General features: G+C 45.4%; 1 protein-coding gene across 1 annotated transcript in view; it reads left to right on the top strand.

The window, feature by feature from the left end:
* The window catches only part of LOC149333630 (uncharacterized), a 79,788-nt gene extending 62,154 nt beyond the window's left edge, over nt 1-17,634 (top strand). Inside the window, exons 6-12 of the mRNA XM_089557769.1 lie at nt 2,969-3,031; nt 5,732-5,866; nt 7,184-7,262; nt 10,186-10,288; nt 12,630-12,795; nt 14,034-14,109; nt 17,442-17,634. Of these exons, the coding sequence (XP_089413895.1) occupies nt 2,969-3,031; nt 5,732-5,866; nt 7,184-7,262; nt 10,186-10,288; nt 12,630-12,795; nt 14,034-14,109; nt 17,442-17,634 (815 nt within the window). The remainder of the gene's footprint in view (nt 1-2,968; nt 3,032-5,731; nt 5,867-7,183; nt 7,263-10,185; nt 10,289-12,629; nt 12,796-14,033; nt 14,110-17,441) is intronic.
* Nucleotides 17,635-18,182: the final 548 nt, after the last annotated feature.

Below are 18,182 nucleotides of genomic sequence, written 5' to 3'. Positions count from 1 at the left end.
TGAGATTTTTGACGGCACCCGGACAAACATCCACAAAAGTTTTCCACCTATGTCAAAATCAAAAACCTTGAGCATAATGGCTTTTCACGAGTTTTATTGTGGTCAGCCTCGGACCATGTGTCGATTTAAATTTATAGTAATTAGATGTTATAGGAAAAAGGCACCGTTGGCATGAACATATAGAAAACATCAGTGCTGGTAGAGATGAAGGATGTCGTAATATCTCAATGGCTTTGGTGGTATATTTTTCGGCAATATTTTTCGCATTTTCATTTAATTCTAGGCATGAAGCAATGCTTTAACCTCAGCAATGGATCCATATGAGATTTGATGTGTAGTGTCGTGTGTCCGGAACCTGCATTTAAAGAACCTTTGTTATCCGGTTTTCCGTAGAATCTTTTACTGTTGGCTAGTATGGGGCAAACGACTTTCTCAAATATTATTAAAATTAGACGTCTTCAGGACAGAATAGTTAGAATTATTTTTAGCGTGCCTACAGACCACGCCGTTAGTCCTATGATGTCGAGATGAGGTTTGGTTAATATAAATAACATTTTCCATTTTACACTGACTACAACTGTAGTGAAAGAAATAAAAAATAACATCACACATCTACACCCTTTAACTAATTTAAGTACACGTATGCGCGCTTATGAGAGAAGAAGCACTGAGCACTGGATAGTAGTGCCTTTCAGCAGGAAAAATTACGAAATGCAAAGGTTATGCTGTATCATTCCTAAACTACTGACCACGTTGTACGAATGAAATGATAGCATAGACTATGTTACGGTTCCGGAAGTAAATAAACTTTGTAGTGTTTTGTGCTTGTCTTATCATTCTCTAATGCTGTAATAAGGTTTTTGTGTTTGATATCTGTGCATTTATACAGTGCTGAGATTACCGCTGTGTTACTCCAGATTCTTTTATTTATTTTGTATTGTATGTGTATGTGTGTTTCTTTTTATTCTAACTGTCGTGATGACCGCAATTATTGCCACTACTACTCTTGTTGTAAGGTGTGAGATATTAGTCAAAGTGCTTAAATGCGGCCTTTCTTCTCATCCCACATGTCTTCATGAGTATATGAAATGAAATGAATGCAAGGAATTTAGCCCGGGCTGTATTGCAGCCCATTACGGGAAGCTAGGCACCTCTTCCTAGGTTCTCTCGCGTAGAAAGAAAGAGAGCGCTTATTGATTATTGCATTCGATGTGTTTATGTTAAACCAATACGTTTCGCATTAGAATAGCGAAAATATTGTTACGGCTATAATCTTTATAGCCGGGGTGTTCTAGCTGGTTCAACAGGCCAGCGGCGAGAGGTACGGGGATCGATACCCCGCACCTCCACCAAGATGTTACGGCTATAATCTTTATAGCCGGGGTGTTCTAGCTGGTTCAACAGGCCAGCGGCGAGAGGTACGGGGATCGATACCCCGCACCTCCACCAAGATGTTACGGCTATAATCTTTATAGCCGGGGTGTTCTAGCTGGTTCAACAGGCCAGCGGCGAGAGGTTCGATCGGCGAGCGGGAATCAGCGTCCAGCGGGGCACAACACTCTCAACCTCCTCTTCTTTTGTTCTCCGGCCTTGCCCTTCCTGCGTTTCTCCAATCCCGTAACACTATCTATAAAGTACAAAACAATAACTGCAATTACACGATGTGATGCGAAAAATCTGCGTCAATGGGATCGGTTTTACATTTTCGCTTCTGCAATGATCGGCTTTCCACTGTGTGTTTCAATTTTATTTCACCCCCCCCCCCCCCCATTTTGTGTTCCCCTCGTCGGCTTGTGTGGACAGTGGCGGTGGGCTGTTGCGCGGGTAATATTTATGGGCTGCTGATGTTTCGGTAGAGTTCTTTTTGAACGTAAAATTGTTAAGTGGGTTTAAGGCTCAGACACATATAGCAGTATTTTCACCGAAGGCTGTCAAATTTGGTAACAGATTACATCTCAGGAGAATAACAAACTGAACTCAAGTGTTAGTGCGTAAGATATTTAGAAAATAGCGGCGCTGATTGGGCTTTTGCATGAAATGCCGTAAGGTCACTGCAAGCAAGAAGGAGGGACACCTATGGCGGCCAGATTGCTTTTGGGTAGCCGCGTCGGTTGCAGAGTGGAGTGACCGGAAAAGCGATACGGGATTAGGTGATTTTAGCAAGCGTCCTCTTACGAGCACCACTTGATAGTGTCCTAAAAATTACGCGATCTCTCATGGCAATAATGACGCCGAGGCTGCTAATACGAAAAGGAAAACAGTGCAGAAAGTTAGACATCGATGCGAGATATGTGAAATCAGTGTAGGCATGCGTTGAGAAGGTAGAAAAAAAAAAACCTGGCACGGGCTTAAACTTCACCTCTAAGAGTAGAACGCGAAAGCTTCATAGGGCTGCCGCCTCTTATCGTCAGCTGCTATCTGCAGCCGCGCACAAGAAAGGGGGGTGCCGGTTCAGACTGTTGACGGAGCAGCTGTGCAAGGCCACCGCTGCGGGTGCATCTGGGAGGTTTCACCGCTAGCAACGGGCGGCAGCAGCTGCGGCACCTCCCAAAGTCAGCCAGGGCATGTGGTGACGCCGGCGACGACAACGGCGACACCGTCGATGCCGGCTTTTCCGCCTCGCGAGCTGTTTGCAGCCTGTGGAATCAGACTTGATTTGCAGGACGTAATTAAAAAATTTGTCTAGAGCGGCGAGGAGGGACTTGCGCAGGCGAGGGCTATTAGGGGGTAAAAACAAAAAAGGTTTGTACGGACTGACGTAGTCTGTGAAAATAACAATAAAGGTGCGTCGAGGTGCGTATGAGAACGTTATATTAGCAAGCAACACAGAGCGCATCATGTGCAGTGTCTCGTGTGCCATGTTTCTCATATGTTCACTGGCTGTGAATCCTTTCCATGTTCATTTTGCGCACTATGCTAAGTTTTCTGCATTGCCTCTCTCGTACAACCACCGATTTGTCTCCCACAGCCCCCAACACTCCTCCTACGGCGCGGACTCTCTCACCGACGCACCCTCCGGGGATGCAGACTTGTAAGTTAATACCTGCGCATTCAGCTCGCAGGCGCCGCGAAACACGCCGCTTAGTCCCCCAGTTGAAGTTTAGCACAACAGTGACGCCCCAAACACGCGGGTTCTAGCACGACATTTCTTCCAGTCGTGGTGATCTTTTGGAGCGGCCCAAGTTGCTCTACGGCGGCATGCCTGTTATCATGATGTTGACCCCCGTCACGCTTTGTTCAATGCTCAGCCAGCACTAGGCATCAGTAATAGTCAGTCATCCTATATTTACAGTGGCCGCGAACAACGAAATTGTTTCTCGGAAGATTTTCGAAGAAACGAAAAACACGGAGTTATTATGACAAATGCATAGCAAAATGATGCATACGTATAGAGTGCAATGCACATAATACATAAAGCATGTTTGCAAAGAATAAAACGACACAACAAAGGAGCAAAGATTGCTCGTACCCAAATTATAGAATTTTTCATTTTAGGCAGCAATAATATTCGAAACAAAACTTTTTTCGTTCGGTACTGTGATGAAAGTAGTAGAAAACTGTTCAAAGAAACCTATAAACAGACATATTTGGCTGCTGTTAAAAGAATGCACTTGCTGGCTCTTTACTGCAATTTGGGTAGGAATGTATTGCGTAAATTTCGTACATATGTTCGTAGTAGCGTAAAGTCGCTTTCTTTGGCTGTGATAAAAATAAAACGTTAGGAAATGTGAGAATGTAACCGTTTCAGAGGGAATAAATTGCCAATTGACGTAAACAGACATCAGTGTTTGTTTAGGGTCAGAAGTGTCACGATCCTCTGTGACTTTTCTTCGCTCTTGCGGCTGCTTGCAGTAAATGTAAAAGTAAAGATTTCATCGAGTCTGGAAGGAAACAAATTTCGTGAAGATTAGGTTCTTTTTACTCTCTTTAGGATCTGGGCATCCTTATAACTTTAGTTTTTTCTCGACCGAAGATATCATGTCTGGTAAAGAGACCGCAGTATTTTGAACAATAGTCTAAGGATCGAGGCGATGATGTCGCACTCGAGGACTCAGATTCTTGGATCTGCCACAAAATGAAGACGAGGACAGGCTCTAAGCTGCCTGCTGCGCAGAGAGAACCAAGGCCAAGGAAACACTGCAAAGGTGTTGGGTGCGTCAAATATTTGCAACACGAAACCTGTGCTTGAAAGCAATGTGACTAAATCAGTGGGGTCTGGGAGTCTGAGCATAGGCGCACTTCTGTAGCGTTTATACAGGAAAGGAGTCGAGATAATTTACGGCACGTTTCAGCAGGGTAGCTCTTTGGAGATTTGCGTCAGAAATGTCCTCCTGGATAACGAAGTTTTAAAATTCTGTATGGCAGCGCCGAAGGGTGTGCAGAAAAAATTCTGACATGCTTATCAGAAAGAAAAAATTGAGGGGATATTAAAGCTCCGCCTTAAGGGTATGACGCCATAGCGCTAATATGTTAACGACCATGAGTGTGGAAATGGTAACTCTCGACTTTACATTCGTAGACCCTCGGGAGTCTCGATACCACTCCAGGTGTAGCAGTGGTGCAGCGGTTGAGCCATGCGCCATGGTCCTGCGTTGGCAGGTGCTACCACCGGTTGGGCTTGAGAGACTCAGGTTGCTGTTACTGAGCAACTACTCACGACCAATTATTAACTTCCATCTGCCACGGTGGCCGATTTTCTTGCACTCCGATGGGCAGGTTGTGCGAAAGCCACAAGGTCACGTGACCCACGTGGGCAACCTGTGTTACTATTCCTGGAAATTTTCGCCCACAACGCCGCCGCCGACGGCGTCGCCGGATTAGCTGTAGAACGGGGGCCTTAACGCTGTTTCGTTAAAAAGAGAGCCTCTTGTATGAATAGGTGGAACTGCCGACAGCTACCTTATACAATTAGAAACATAAATATGCCTCTGGCGCCACAGGTGTTGTGAATAATCCAATGTTATAAACTAGTTACGGGATTTTTGCCTCTACCTGATGGTGGTAGCCGCGCTAGCTAAGGTGTCAGGCAGTGAATATAGTGTTATCCAGTTGAATGGAAGATCTTTTTTGCAACAAAGTATGTTTCCTCTTGTTTGCGCCTTTGGCCTGCCGGTATGATATAAATAAAATGCACAATTGTCCGTGTGCTTCTCCAGTGTACTATGTACTCTCAACACGACAGTGTTAGCACGTTCGGAATGTAGTATTCAGAACCCGATAGCAAGAACGGTGTATTTACAACAAAATACATCAAACCTGGACATTGTCGCAGCTGTCTAATTGGTTTCATCCATTAATCTTATGGTGTTCCAGCTTTAGCGCTAAACATAGCGAAGAGTTAACGCGTTGCAACTGTTATCCAAGGCATGCATCACACAATGATGCTTGTTGATTACTCACACTACCTAGAGAATGTCCGGGCAAAATACCTTGTTTGGACATTTCATTAACACTCGAGGATGACAAAAAAGCCAGAACTGGTGTCCCTCAGTCAGGACGGTTCAGTGAGTACTGTGTGATCTACAGCACAACGCGGCGCCTTCAACAGATGTGAACAGCAGGTGCTTTTGTCTTCCCATCTGCCACGAAAAGTCCAAAGTGACTGTCATGCTGTGTTCATGCCGAAAACATCTTACTTGCTATGCCAACGCTTTGGAAAAGCGATTTTGTGGCTGATGCTGCCTAACTGAAGCCAATGTGCAATCCTTTGCGCAAACTCTTCTTTATCCAGGCTCCGTTGGCGGTTACTACGGTAAGCGTATCGGCACGATCAGCAGCTACGCCTCTGGCGTCACTGGCTTCGTCTACGCCGCCAGCGGGAGCAGCATTATCATCACCCACCTCAACTTCGACGGAGGGGAACCTGGTGCGCAGCGTCTCCCATGTTTATAAGCGCTGTGTATTTTTATGTTATACCCAATGCTTTAAAGATACGCGCCCACTGAATCTGCGATTTTATGGGAGTAACTTCCCGTACTTGGCAGCATATTCTGTCCACGCATGTGTCACAGTCACCTCACATGCAATTACTGCGCGAATGTTACGGCTGTAGGGACACAATTTACATCCCTAGCATGTTCATGTCTATCTGCCCTGTCCAGCCATTCACTGTTTGGCGTACTGTTAGCTTCCTGTTGAGTTTCGTGACATTTTCGCTTCATTGGAACAAAGCTGATTGATGAAATTTGTCACGTCCTTCACTGCGCCGAAAACATCGGTGCTTTCTAACGGAAGCGTTTGGTTGGTTGGTTTATGGGGTTTAACTTCCCGAAGCGACTAAGGCTATGAGAGACGCCGTAGTGGAGGGCTCCGGAAATTTCGACCACCTGGGGTTCTTTACCGGCACTGACATCGCACAGCACACGGGCCTCGAATTTCTCCTCCAAAGAAATTCAACCGCCGCGGCCGGGATCGAACCCGCGTCTTTCGGGACAGCAGCCGAGCACCATAGCCACTGAGCCACCGCGGCGGCTCTAACGGAAGCCTAAACATTCAATGGCTTTTTTTTTTTCTGGGGGGTGGGGGGGGGGGGGGGGAAGGATTAGACATAAGACTGTTATTCCTGTAGTTTTTAACCCTGGTTATTTAAACAGTACTGACAGCATTACGCTGGCGAGCCGGTAAGAGCACCGATTCAATATTTTCTTCAAGATTATTTTCTTCCGGGATTGGGAGGCGGTGATTGGAAAAGATCCGGAAAACTTGTCCACACGGGAGGCAATTGCCGAAGCATGCGTGCCCCAACTACAAACTAAATATGACCAGGGCTGTCTTTCTATACTTCTTCTCGCTCCGAGCAGTCACTGCAAGGAATCATTACGGAGGTTTGGGATTCTTGCGTGCTAGCCGCCTATACGTAAGGATGCGTACCCTTTCAAGTGGATGTGTCAGGTGGCAGCCCTTAGCTCCGTAAAATGTTGGGAAAGTTGGAGCGACATGTTGTGGGAGGAACTGCGCGGCGATGTCCGACGTGGAGTAAAGAAAGAAAACGCATACAAGCGCTTGTATGTGCCTTTTCTTTCTGTCGTCCACGTCTTTCCCCGCCTCGCCGTTCCTACTACATCCTTCAGGTCTATGTTTTTCCCAGGTGGTTTGTGGGTTTTCCATGCTGACGTTGTCCAAGTGGCAGTGAAGAAGTTTTGCATAAGGATGCAGCTATGTCATTATATATGTTCGATCGCAGCTGCCCGCTTCTGGGGTGAGTATGCCCAAGGGGAGCCGGACCAGGTGACCGGCGACGTGATCCCAGACGAGACTGGCAGGTTCGTATTCGCGTCTCAGAATGGGCTTTCGGTTACTTTGGTTTTGATTGGTTCACTCGCCGCGTACAAAGCTGTCTAAGCTTCTGGCTCACAAGCCCGTTTGCCGCCCGACCTAGCACTGCGGTATAATGCTCCAGAGAGCGGGTGACGTTACCGACGGCTCAAGTTGTTTTCATGCTGAATAACACTACGACATTTGGGATGGATGGCCACATCGAAAATTATGGTGCAGCAGTTGTGGACGCTCACTGTAGTTGAACAGTTCCAGCGGTTCGTGTGTTTTTATAATGCGGATAAATACCACTTTATCTTCGATATTTCTCTACGGCATGAGAAGCATTCAGCCTCCCTTCAGCGCGCGTTCAATGCAATAACTGCAGTCAATGATGCTTGCACTACAGCGCAAGAAAGAACGGAGCATAGTAACACCAAGGATGACAGGATGAAGCGTTGAAGTAAAAATTTTGTATTTGAAAAGAGGTGAACCCATGTTTAAAGGTGCAGTGAAGAGGAACCTGAACTCGTCTTTTTGCCGCGCGGAACTCAATCTACACGTTCCGAGCATTCTTATAAACTTCGATTCATTGCCCTGTGTGGCCGAATTTCCTAATTAAATTGGAATAACGTGCGGCTCCCGTCATTTTTTTTTTAATTCTCCCCGTACGGTGGGTGGAGTCGACGAACGCGTGGAGTGCGTTTCAGCCAGCTCCGTGGAGGCTTGCCGCTCTGCCATCGTCGGAGTAATGCGTAGCAATCCGTAGTAGCAAATAGTCCGCGCGTATTTTTATTTCTACGGGCTTATTTTGCGGCTATATAATCTGCGAATGAAACTATTCACGGCAAACTAAACAACAAAATAAAGCGAAAGCAAAGCATCTACGGAGCTGGCTTAAAGGCACTCCACGAGTGTGTCGACTCCGTCCACCGTACCGGGAGAATTAAAAAAAAAAGGCTGTAGCCGGACGTGAATCCGATGTAATTAGAGAAATCGGCCACACAAGGCAATAAGTCAAAGTTTGTAAGAATGCTCCGAAAGTGTAGATCGAGTTCCCACAAAAAGACGAGTTCAGATTCCTCTTCACTGCACCTTTAAGCGGAGCATATAAGACCACATGACCAATACAAAACGACGAAAGTGAACCAAAATAAAAAAAAACACTGTCGTAAAAAAAGCGGTGACTAAAGGGAAAGAAATGTCATGACCACAAGTACAATGTACCGCCTTTGCCAAAAGTAACCGAGTGTCACCCAGACTTCGCGCACTTTTACGTGGGAAGCTCCCAGACACCCTTAGAGGGTGTGGGGGTAGCGGTCTCGGACTCGAAGGAGATGCCCTCGACTCAGCGTGGCAAGCTCAGCGCAGACCAGCTACCAAGTGACAAGAGGTTTTTGGGCGTTCGGTGCCAAGCTTTCGCTGGTCGCAAGCCAGAGAATGGGTCGGAGCCAAAGATTAACAAACAAAACAAAGTTTATGCAGCAAAGAGACGATACAGAGGATTACACAATCACTAGTACGAGCACATACAAAGTGATTAACAAACAATGCAACTCGGGCAAAGTTAAACTCGAGAGAGAGATTACAGTACAAAGACAATATTGCACCTGAAGTGCACTAACACACGAGAGAGAGGTAAACAAACAAAACACAATTTGTTCACCGGGCACTGCGGCAGTCCGACGACCAGAGTTCCGCGACGATGCCGTCCCGCAGACTGGCAACCGTTGCCTAGTTGGTCCGATGCTGGCCGAGTGGTGTTTTCCCCGGGAGTCGAACGGGCGCGCTTCGATGAAGCTTAAACGGCGGTCCGGACTGACTGATAGCGGTCAACGCCCTTCTTTTATAGGCTCGCTCTCACGTCTGTTTGTTCTACGCGCCAGAGTAGGCGCGCACATACACGCAGCATGGGCAGTGCTGTCTCCCTTCCTTTCTCTTGCCAGCCGCGCGTCCCCATTGGTCAGAGTACGGGGGTCGCATCTCGCAGTTTCGAGCGTGTTCTAGCGTGGCGCCGTCGCCGACGGGCGAGGGGGACGTGTCTTAGTGCACGCAAGGTTGCGCCCTTTTGCCCCCGTCAGCTGTAGAAGCAACTCGGCTGTTCCAGAGAAATCTTCGTGGATGACTCATTCCTTTGGCGCACGCCGTGGCGGTGGAGAGAGAGGCACGCGCTCTGTGGGGCTTTCCCTCTCTCCCGTTGGGCTCGCGCCGGCGAGACGCCGTGCGCTCGGCGGTTTTTCTTTGTTTGTTTCTAAAATGCGCCGAATTTTGTGACACCGAGTAACAGGTTTTTCATTCTCAAACGCATAACGGAGGCTTTGCGGCACCCCCAAAGACCGAAACGTGTGAAAACGTGAGGACAAGGGCTCAGCTTACTTTACACAGAATCAGAGCGAGCATAACGACAGCCATTAGTGCTTCGCCACGAGGCTGACAAACTGACTGTGCGCGGTTGCTTTTGGCAAAGACTGTACGGCCAAAACACAATGTGCTGCAAGCATGGAAACAAATCAACTCACCCAACAGCAAGTTTTGCTCTTTACGCTCGGAGGTAGCGTTTGGTGCCTTGAACTCATGAAACGTTCGTTTAAGCAAAGTCGTCAGCTTTTTTCGAATGTCAATAATTTTTCACTTAGGTTCTGGATTAAATGAAAGAGGTTAACTTATAGTGCTATCCCAGGGCTCTGAGACAGTGTTTACCGTCCTATGCTTTCTGTACACGCATATGCATTTGAAACTGGAAAACTTTGCTCGAGGATAACGTGCATGCTGCCTGCTCGCATGTTCTTTGTTGAACAGCTGCAAAAAAAGACGTTTAGCGCATTGAAGAGTATTACGCAGGCTTTGCATGTGGGCACTTAGCGCAGTTAATCTCTATGAGTCTAGACGCGCAATAAGCTCATGAGTGCTGGCGCCTGCTCTGCCTCGCAGCAACGGCGTCCTGAAGCCCTACACCAATGCCACCGTGTACCTAAAGCTGCCGAAAGAAATTACTGCCTACGAAACTCTGGGCATCTACCACCCACAGGATAAAGTGAGTGGCGCATCAGGAGAGGTGAACATTTCGGAAAGTAATTTTTTATGAATGTTCTACACGAAACATCTTGATAAATTAAAGAAGAGGAGCCTAGCATGAAAATCACCGCAGAAGTAACTTAAAAACACGGCCTTTTCGGAAACTGTCAACCAAATCTCTAAAAGTCGATATGTGGTCTAAAATTTATGGCAGAATGAGTAATGGTTTCGAGAATAGCCGGTTGAGATCGAACGGAATGATCTAGATGGCTCGGCGGAACAACTGAGGCTGGCTGTTACCCTTAAGTGTGTCGTAGAGATTTAGGAATGCATGAACTTGGGTAGGGGAAAAAACCGGCCAGCTGTTACAATTGCAATTAATATGCTTGTGTAAATGCAAAATATGTACAATAGAGTACAGAGCACGTTGCCTTTGAAGCCTTGGGTACCTATGCGGTCGTTGTGGATATATGGACTCCTTCAATATGTGGTATATATGATCGAAATTGTGATCGAAACTTGCATAGGCATATGGTATAGAGGTGAATAATTTCTCCGTGAAATAAAAGAGTAATTGCCTGTTAGTCCCACTGAAGAGAGCGCAGCCGCAGATATACGCAACGTAACTATAGAAAAATACAGACATAACTGCGCAACGTCTAGTTATGGTATTTTGATCATCAAACACAATGAAAACAGCGCAAACTTCACGTAAGACGCAGAACGGGGAGGCGAGACACAGGCGAGACAACGCGGCTGTGTCTCGTCTCCCCTTTCTGCGTTCTTCATGATGTTTGCACTGCTTTCGTTGCGACGGCAAAACCAACTAGGTCGTGATGTGTTCTTCAAGTTCATAATCCACCTTGCACGCTCATTTAGGATACGGTAGCATGCAAATACCTGAAAAATTGAATTTTTTTTCCAAGGCATTTATTCGTAAATACGGCAGTGGAGACCCTATAGTGAAAGATTTGGGTTGTGCAGTATAGAAAGGACATGTCTGAAATATGAGATGAGTCTTTTCATACTTCAAAATGCTGAAATGTCTATAGCCTACAGCGGGGAATGATGTGCAAAGCTTTTTAAGAAAACTACATTAGGTTAGCAACATATGATTGCTTTAGAAGACTTTCACGCAGAAAAGGCGCAATATAAGACTTCATTAAATAATTGCAGATTTATATGGATGAAAAAGTATGTACACGACTGCCGATTATTCTATAACAAATTTATGGCATCCGAGATAAATAATGTTATTGGAATACAGTTGTTATCGTTGTGACAGTAGGTATCACCGTTGAGGAGCACGTTTCTTGCTTATGGTGCATATATTATTACACGTAATCATTCATTGGAACATTCATTATTAGTATATTTTGTGGAAATCGCTGAAAATGATAGTAGCGTAGCGAATGCAAAAAAAGAAAGGCAAATTGGAGACAATTCATTGATTATGTCTTCGAACGACGTTTTTCGAATGACGTCTTTTATTCGTCGTAGCACTTGGCTACAGTGATCAGTGCATGGGGGTAAGGATAACGTACCCCACGCCCTCAGTCTAACCCGCCTAACCCACAAGCGTATGCGAAACAGAAAAAAAAGTAAATTTGAAGTCTCAATCCAGGATTCCGATCGGTAATTGTAGCTTGAGAGAACCTATAATTTCTAATTACTATAGAGGCGAAATTCTAGAGGCCCGTGTGCTGTTCAATGTAAGTGCAAGTTAATGAACTCCACGTGGTCTAAATTTCTGGAGCCTGAGTCGCTTTAGGATGTTAAACTACCATAAATCATAATTTTAAACCGCATTCCCTCATCGCATTCTTTTTTTTTTTGCGGTATGAAAAAACTATACATTCGTTTCCTAAGTACCATGTGCTGGGAAAATATTTTTTTTCATGTTCATAAACTACGGTTTAGAGTAGTAGAATAGAAGGTTGCCATAAATTTCACCCGGTCAAGATTCAAAATTGCTAGAAGTATCTTGAGCATCTGTGGTAGAGCAACCGTTCAGATCTAAGTTTAAAGAAGCTGTTTCTTAATTTTAGGTTACCTTTTCAAGTTGTCGAAAATATAATCTACTGTTTGTTTCCGAAAGCTTTTCGGGGCCTTTAGCAGCAATTCTTTATACAGACCCACGTTGAACACCTGTGCACTGCAAAATGTGGCTGTAAAGTGATCCATAAGTAATACCAAGTGTTTTGAAAGAAAAAAAAACGAAGTATTCAGTCAACATATCAGAAAATACAAACAACTTTTTATGAATAGCGGCATAGGATCTTAGTGCTAAGGCGCTGCGTGATTCGTACATAGACTAGTGCAGATTCTGATGACCATAATGGATCTTCGTGATTTTCCAGATATACTTCGGCTGGGCCAGTATTCCGAGCGACTACGAGCTGCCGAAAGAGCAGAGCTTGGGGATGCCGACCTCCAGATTTGGAAGCGTCATGGCCAGCGAGGTGGTCCTCAGCGACAGTTCCAGTATGTTGCTCAGGGGCTTCATCAACGACGGCCAATGTCCTTGTGAGTGGAACTGTGCGCGCCGCGCATGGTTGCAGCGAAGGCGAATGCACGCTTCAAGGATTGCGTAACGTATATTACCTGTCTCTTGGGCAAACTAACTGAAGCTGAAATGCGACACGTGTTTTTTTTTCCCTTGAGCTTTGCAATGAGTCTCCGTTCTTGCTTGAATGTTTGACTGCTCTCGATGACCGTACTTTTGAAGACTTCAGCCGCCACATTCCGCTTCTGAAATCCTGGTGTTGTGAAAATCATATAGTTTCAAGACAACAAAAGGATAAAGAGAAAAACTCCTAGTATTTCTCAAGTTATGATTTTGGGAAAAGTATACACTACCTATAAAATACCTTCTGAATGCAACGATTTTGTACGAACTTTTCTTATCGTATTCTGCAAAAGCTCGCAGATGTGAATAAATTTTATTGTGTTTTGGGCTTTCTTTAAGCTTTAATGACCACATCCCTTTTAGCCGCCGCGGTGGCTCAGTGGTTATGGCACTCGGCTGCTGACCCGAAAGACGCGGGTTCGATGCCGGCCGCGGCGGTCGAATTTCTTTGGAGGCGAATTTCTAGGGGCCCGTGTACTGTGCGATGTCAGTGCATGTTAAAAAACACCAGGTCGTCGAAATTTCCGGAGTCCTTCACTACGGCGTCTCTCATAGCCTGAGTCGCTTTGGGACGTTAAACCCCATAAACCAAACCAAACCTAAGCTTTAATGAAGGGTAGTTACATTACGTTCATATTATCGGAACTGTCACAAATCCACTAATTTACGGAACCTCTACCGGTCGGATGAAGACAGAGGGTACATGCGCCACATGTTAGGGCGAAAATTCCATCTTGCATTCCCAGAAGCTGTGACAAAGCAACATAACAACTCTGGGATGCTTCAAAAGTGTGACAGCATGTCAAAACCGCTTTCAGGTTTAATCAAGGACTATCTATGGCATTTTGGCAATAAGTTAGCATTTTTTGTTCTCACCGCAATCCCACTCTCAGAAAGAGCCTGTCACTGCGTGTATACTCGCAAAGGCAGCATGACTGGTTAAGCATTTTGGAATAACTAAACACTTATGACTACATTTTGCCTGCATGTTACCAAATTGCTTGTCAAACCACCTCAAAAAAATTTTTGGCAATGTCTAATGCATGAATGGGTAAATAATTCTGGATATGACTAAGCTGCAAAAAGATTTCGCCCATGTGAAGCAGGCAAGTAAATCGCCGTAACGCTTTTGCAGATACGTACTTTGTGGTGGCGCCGACAACCGTGCCCCATCCGGAGGAACTTACGTACCTCATTTATGACGGCAACAAGTAGGTACCGCAGTACTACCTCGAATTGTTTATGCACTGTATCGTGATATGCCTCCATGAGTACGCATGAATTCATAAGATTTTAAAGTGGAAAGAAGAAAGTAAAAATAGGGAAACAAAGGCGTAAGCAGTATGAGTGGACTTTTTCATCTAAGTTCAGTTTGCTCTGTTTTGTATTGTAATCGCAAAAAAAACACAACGTCTTGTTATGTATTTTCAAGGCCTGTTCGGCCTCGAGGAGGCAATTAAACAGGTTGGCGTGGATACCCTGAAGCATCGGATGATGTACTGAAGATTGCGGGATGTCTGAGACAATACTAATTGTCATCATGAACTTTAGACTTTTCTGCAGTAAGGCAAAACACCACTTCTATTTGTTTTAAAATTGGTCATATGGTGTCCCAGCTTGTGCAGCCACATCCACGAAAATATTCATGCCGCTTTTCCGAAACAGTCTCTTTGCGTCACTGAGTTACCTTCTTCCGTTAGCGCCGAAATAGATTACTGCTTCCTGCTTTCCCATACAAAATTGTTAAGAGCGGTTTTTCTCTAATGCACTGAGGTATGTCTCTTGTTGTCAACGCGGCGCGTCATTTTTTCATTTATGGTGTTCACTGCGCTATCTTTATACTAGATCTTTCAGGAAGCCTCCAAGATGGGACCCTTTCTGAGTTGGCTTCGATGATACCTATCTTGTGTAGTATCCTCCTATGGTCTGTCAGTAAGCTGCTCTTCGTAACTCATGAGCGGCTGCCTAATGCAATTTAAGTCATATTTACGCGCTTGGTTTTATTTTCGTGATTTATATTTATGCGGTGACTAATTGGTAACGATATATGGATTCGCTAACAACATCCAGCATTATTTCATACTGCTGTGGCACCACAGGACAGGGACGGAGACAGAGTGACAACAACACAAGTGCTCACTAACAACTGGCAAAATTTATTAAAAGCACAAAATATATAGACAAAACTAACGGTTACATGCACAGTCAGAACACGGTTACAAAGGTTACAGCCAATAACACACGTTAAATCACGACGAATCCACCTGTTATCATCGTTTAGTGTTCTTTGAAGATAATCAACATCGGCGTCAAGCAGCAGCAAGGATGGCAAACTCACGCATACATCTGCCGACTTCCTTATGCGGAAGCCCTCCATATTCTCCCGGGAACTCTTAGCTTTACGCTTCCAGAGAAGGCGCGTTTCTTTGAACAACGGGGCACACTTGTGGCTTTTGACATGCTTGGTCAGGTGCGTCCCCGAAGCCCCGATGAAGTTGCTTCCATTTCCAGGTGCGGGATTTCGGTCGATAGTTTCCTTGAGCTTCTGGCTGTTTATTTGAACTCGACTTTTATTGGCTGGAACAATGACGTGTACATTCAAAAATCAGGTATCTGTATCGAGTCAAGAGTTGCTCCGGTTCTGAGCGATATTTTCCTGTGCACGGTTGATACGTGCCTTGAGCGTGATTTGGAAAGAATGGCGACGAAAGTTTTCCGTTATGTTGACGATTTTAGAGTTTTGTGAAATGTCGTGGCACCACCCGGCCTATGGTCGATGTTTTGAAGGTGTTCAAAGAAAGAGAACGTGGCCTGAATTTTACGTGTGAAGCTCCCGAAAATGGACGCATTCAGTTTTTGGACCTTTCCTTGTTTTTCGAGGGCAACCATGCGTGCTGGTCGTTTTCACCAAGGTCAAAGAAACCCTTGTTGAATTTTTTTCCGGCCATTCAAAGTTGATAAAGAATGGCATTGCGTTGAATGAATTAAATTCGGCTTTCATAAAAACCTGTTTCCATCGGATGGACAAAGCGTTCGCCGATCAGGTGGCCAGACTAAAAAACGCAGAGTTCCCGGCTTCTGTGCTGGCTTCGGTGTTGAAACGGATCCTTACGGTACAGAAACAAACTGTAATGGACTAGGTCACATAAAGAGAGCGCACAGGGAAGGAAAAAGCTCGCCTGCATCCCTTACATACATGGAGTGTCTCACAACCTTAAAAAGGTGGCTCGCCGTTATGAGGTGGACTTGTTATTTTCAGCCATGAATAAGGTAGAGCGGATGTGTGCCGCCATTGAGAGGTGTGACGCACCGCGGGAGAGAAGGAACGCTTGTGGTGTGAAGCACTCCAATCCGTTTATGGACTGTGCTTGCGGTGTAGTGTATTCCATTCCCCTGAAATGCGCTCGACAATACACGGAGCAGACGGGACGCTGTCTAAATGTACGCCTCCAGGAGCATGCCAGGTCACTTGACGGGGGTTCGCGGACGCTCCTGACGAAGCATGTCAAAAGCCACAAGTGTGCCACGTTGTTCAAAGAAACGCGTGTTCTCTGGAAGCATAAAGATAAGACTTCCCGGGAGATTATGGACGCCTTCCGCATAAGGAAGTCGGCAGATTGCGTGAGTTTGCCATGCTTGCTGCTGCTTGACGCCGAGGTTGATTATCTTAAAAGAACACTAAACGATGATAACAGGTAGATTCGTCGTGATTTAACGTGTGTTCTCGCCTGTAACCTTTGTAACCGTGTTCTGAATGTGCATGTAACCGTTAGTTTTGTCTATATACTTTGTGTTTTTACTAAATTTTGTCAGTTGTTAGTGAGCACTTGCGTTGTTGTCACACTGTCTCCGTCCCTGTCCTGTGGTGCCAGAGAAGTATGAATTCGTACCAACTCGCCCAATTCTCAACCCTTTTCAGCATTATTTACAGGCTGTTGCAAGCCATGAAACCTGTGTCAATTACGACTCCTTTTTTAGATTAATTTTGAAGCTTGTCATTGCAGTTTTCATTCTTATGTCAGCGAACATGCAGGTAGATTCATTCCCTCTGCCCAAATATTCAATGCGACGATGACATGATTAGCCCAATGTCAAGAAAATTCCCCTTGCTAAACATGCTTTCCTATCGAAACCGACGAAATATTTCTGTTAATGAGAGTATGCCTCAATACGTAAAACTTGCCTTGCCTCTGTTAGGGGTATCCTTGGGGAAGAGGCAACTCCTTACAAGATAAGCCTGTCTTTCGTTCGCGGCGCACTAATGCGCCAACATGCAGAAATGCGAGTGCAATATTCTTTGCTCGCTTCTGTTTTCAGGCCAACGCGATCAGCAAACGAAAATCGAAAGAGCACGCGCTGTGCTGAGCGAATGGAACATTGAAAACCACTGAGTCACATATCTAATCGCAACACGGCAGAATGTTCAGAGGGTGTAATGTCTCGGTAACATGTTTGTTTACTCTTCACGTGGAACATGCTTGACCAGCACGCGTACTACATTTGGAAACTCCGCAAAACTGAGAATGGTGGTTCATATTTGCAGGATGGGTGAACTGGCGATCTACAGCGGCACAGACGTGACCATTCAGCTTCCCCACGGCTGCCACTGGAACCAGTTCAAGTGGTTCTCTGTGTTCTGTGTGGATGGGCTATCGAGCCTCGTCGATATCGACATCGACGGAGGACTTGCCGAAAGACTGCCTCTGCACAGTCCAGAGTCGGTTGTTCGCCACTAATCAGAAAGCGGCTCAAATCTGCACGATGAAAGCGTCCAATGCAGCCCGAACATTTGAGTGAATTTAGTCGTGTAATTTGCCGCGAGCTAAGTGCTGCCGTGCTGATTAAACTCGCCGCTTGGTTGTCTCCAAATGTTTCGATCGTTTCATTTGCGCTGCATTATTCCAAGTACACCGTGTTCCATGAAGGATGTCTCAATCATCGGGGTCCTTAGGTAAATTTTTGCCCTCCTCCGCCGAAATACCGGAATAAAATAAAGGCAAAAGACGTGTCCAAAAGACCTTAAGCCGATATTTTTCCGCAGCGGCCGCTGAAACTTTTCTCATACATGCTGCGGAAACTTTGTTACGTGGTTTATTATGCAACTCTCGAAAACAAGTAGGTTACAGAAATTTCAAGCTTTGAACACTTAAAGTATTTCCGGAATACTACACCACCATGTACCATTGCCAAGCCCTTTCTATATTTAGGAGAACAGGCTTCCGATATTCCTAAGTTATATAGGTCATTTTTTAGGTAAGATTATACCGGCAATAATAAAACTTGG

This window comes from Amblyomma mixtum, chromosome 8 (assembly GCF_055824585.1).
Source record: "Amblyomma mixtum isolate Tamu chromosome 8, ASM5582458v1, whole genome shotgun sequence".
Taxonomy (NCBI): domain Eukaryota; kingdom Metazoa; phylum Arthropoda; class Arachnida; order Ixodida; family Ixodidae; genus Amblyomma; species Amblyomma mixtum.
Note: the sequence above shows the minus strand (reverse complement) of the source record. Positions and strands in the feature narration are given on the sequence as shown.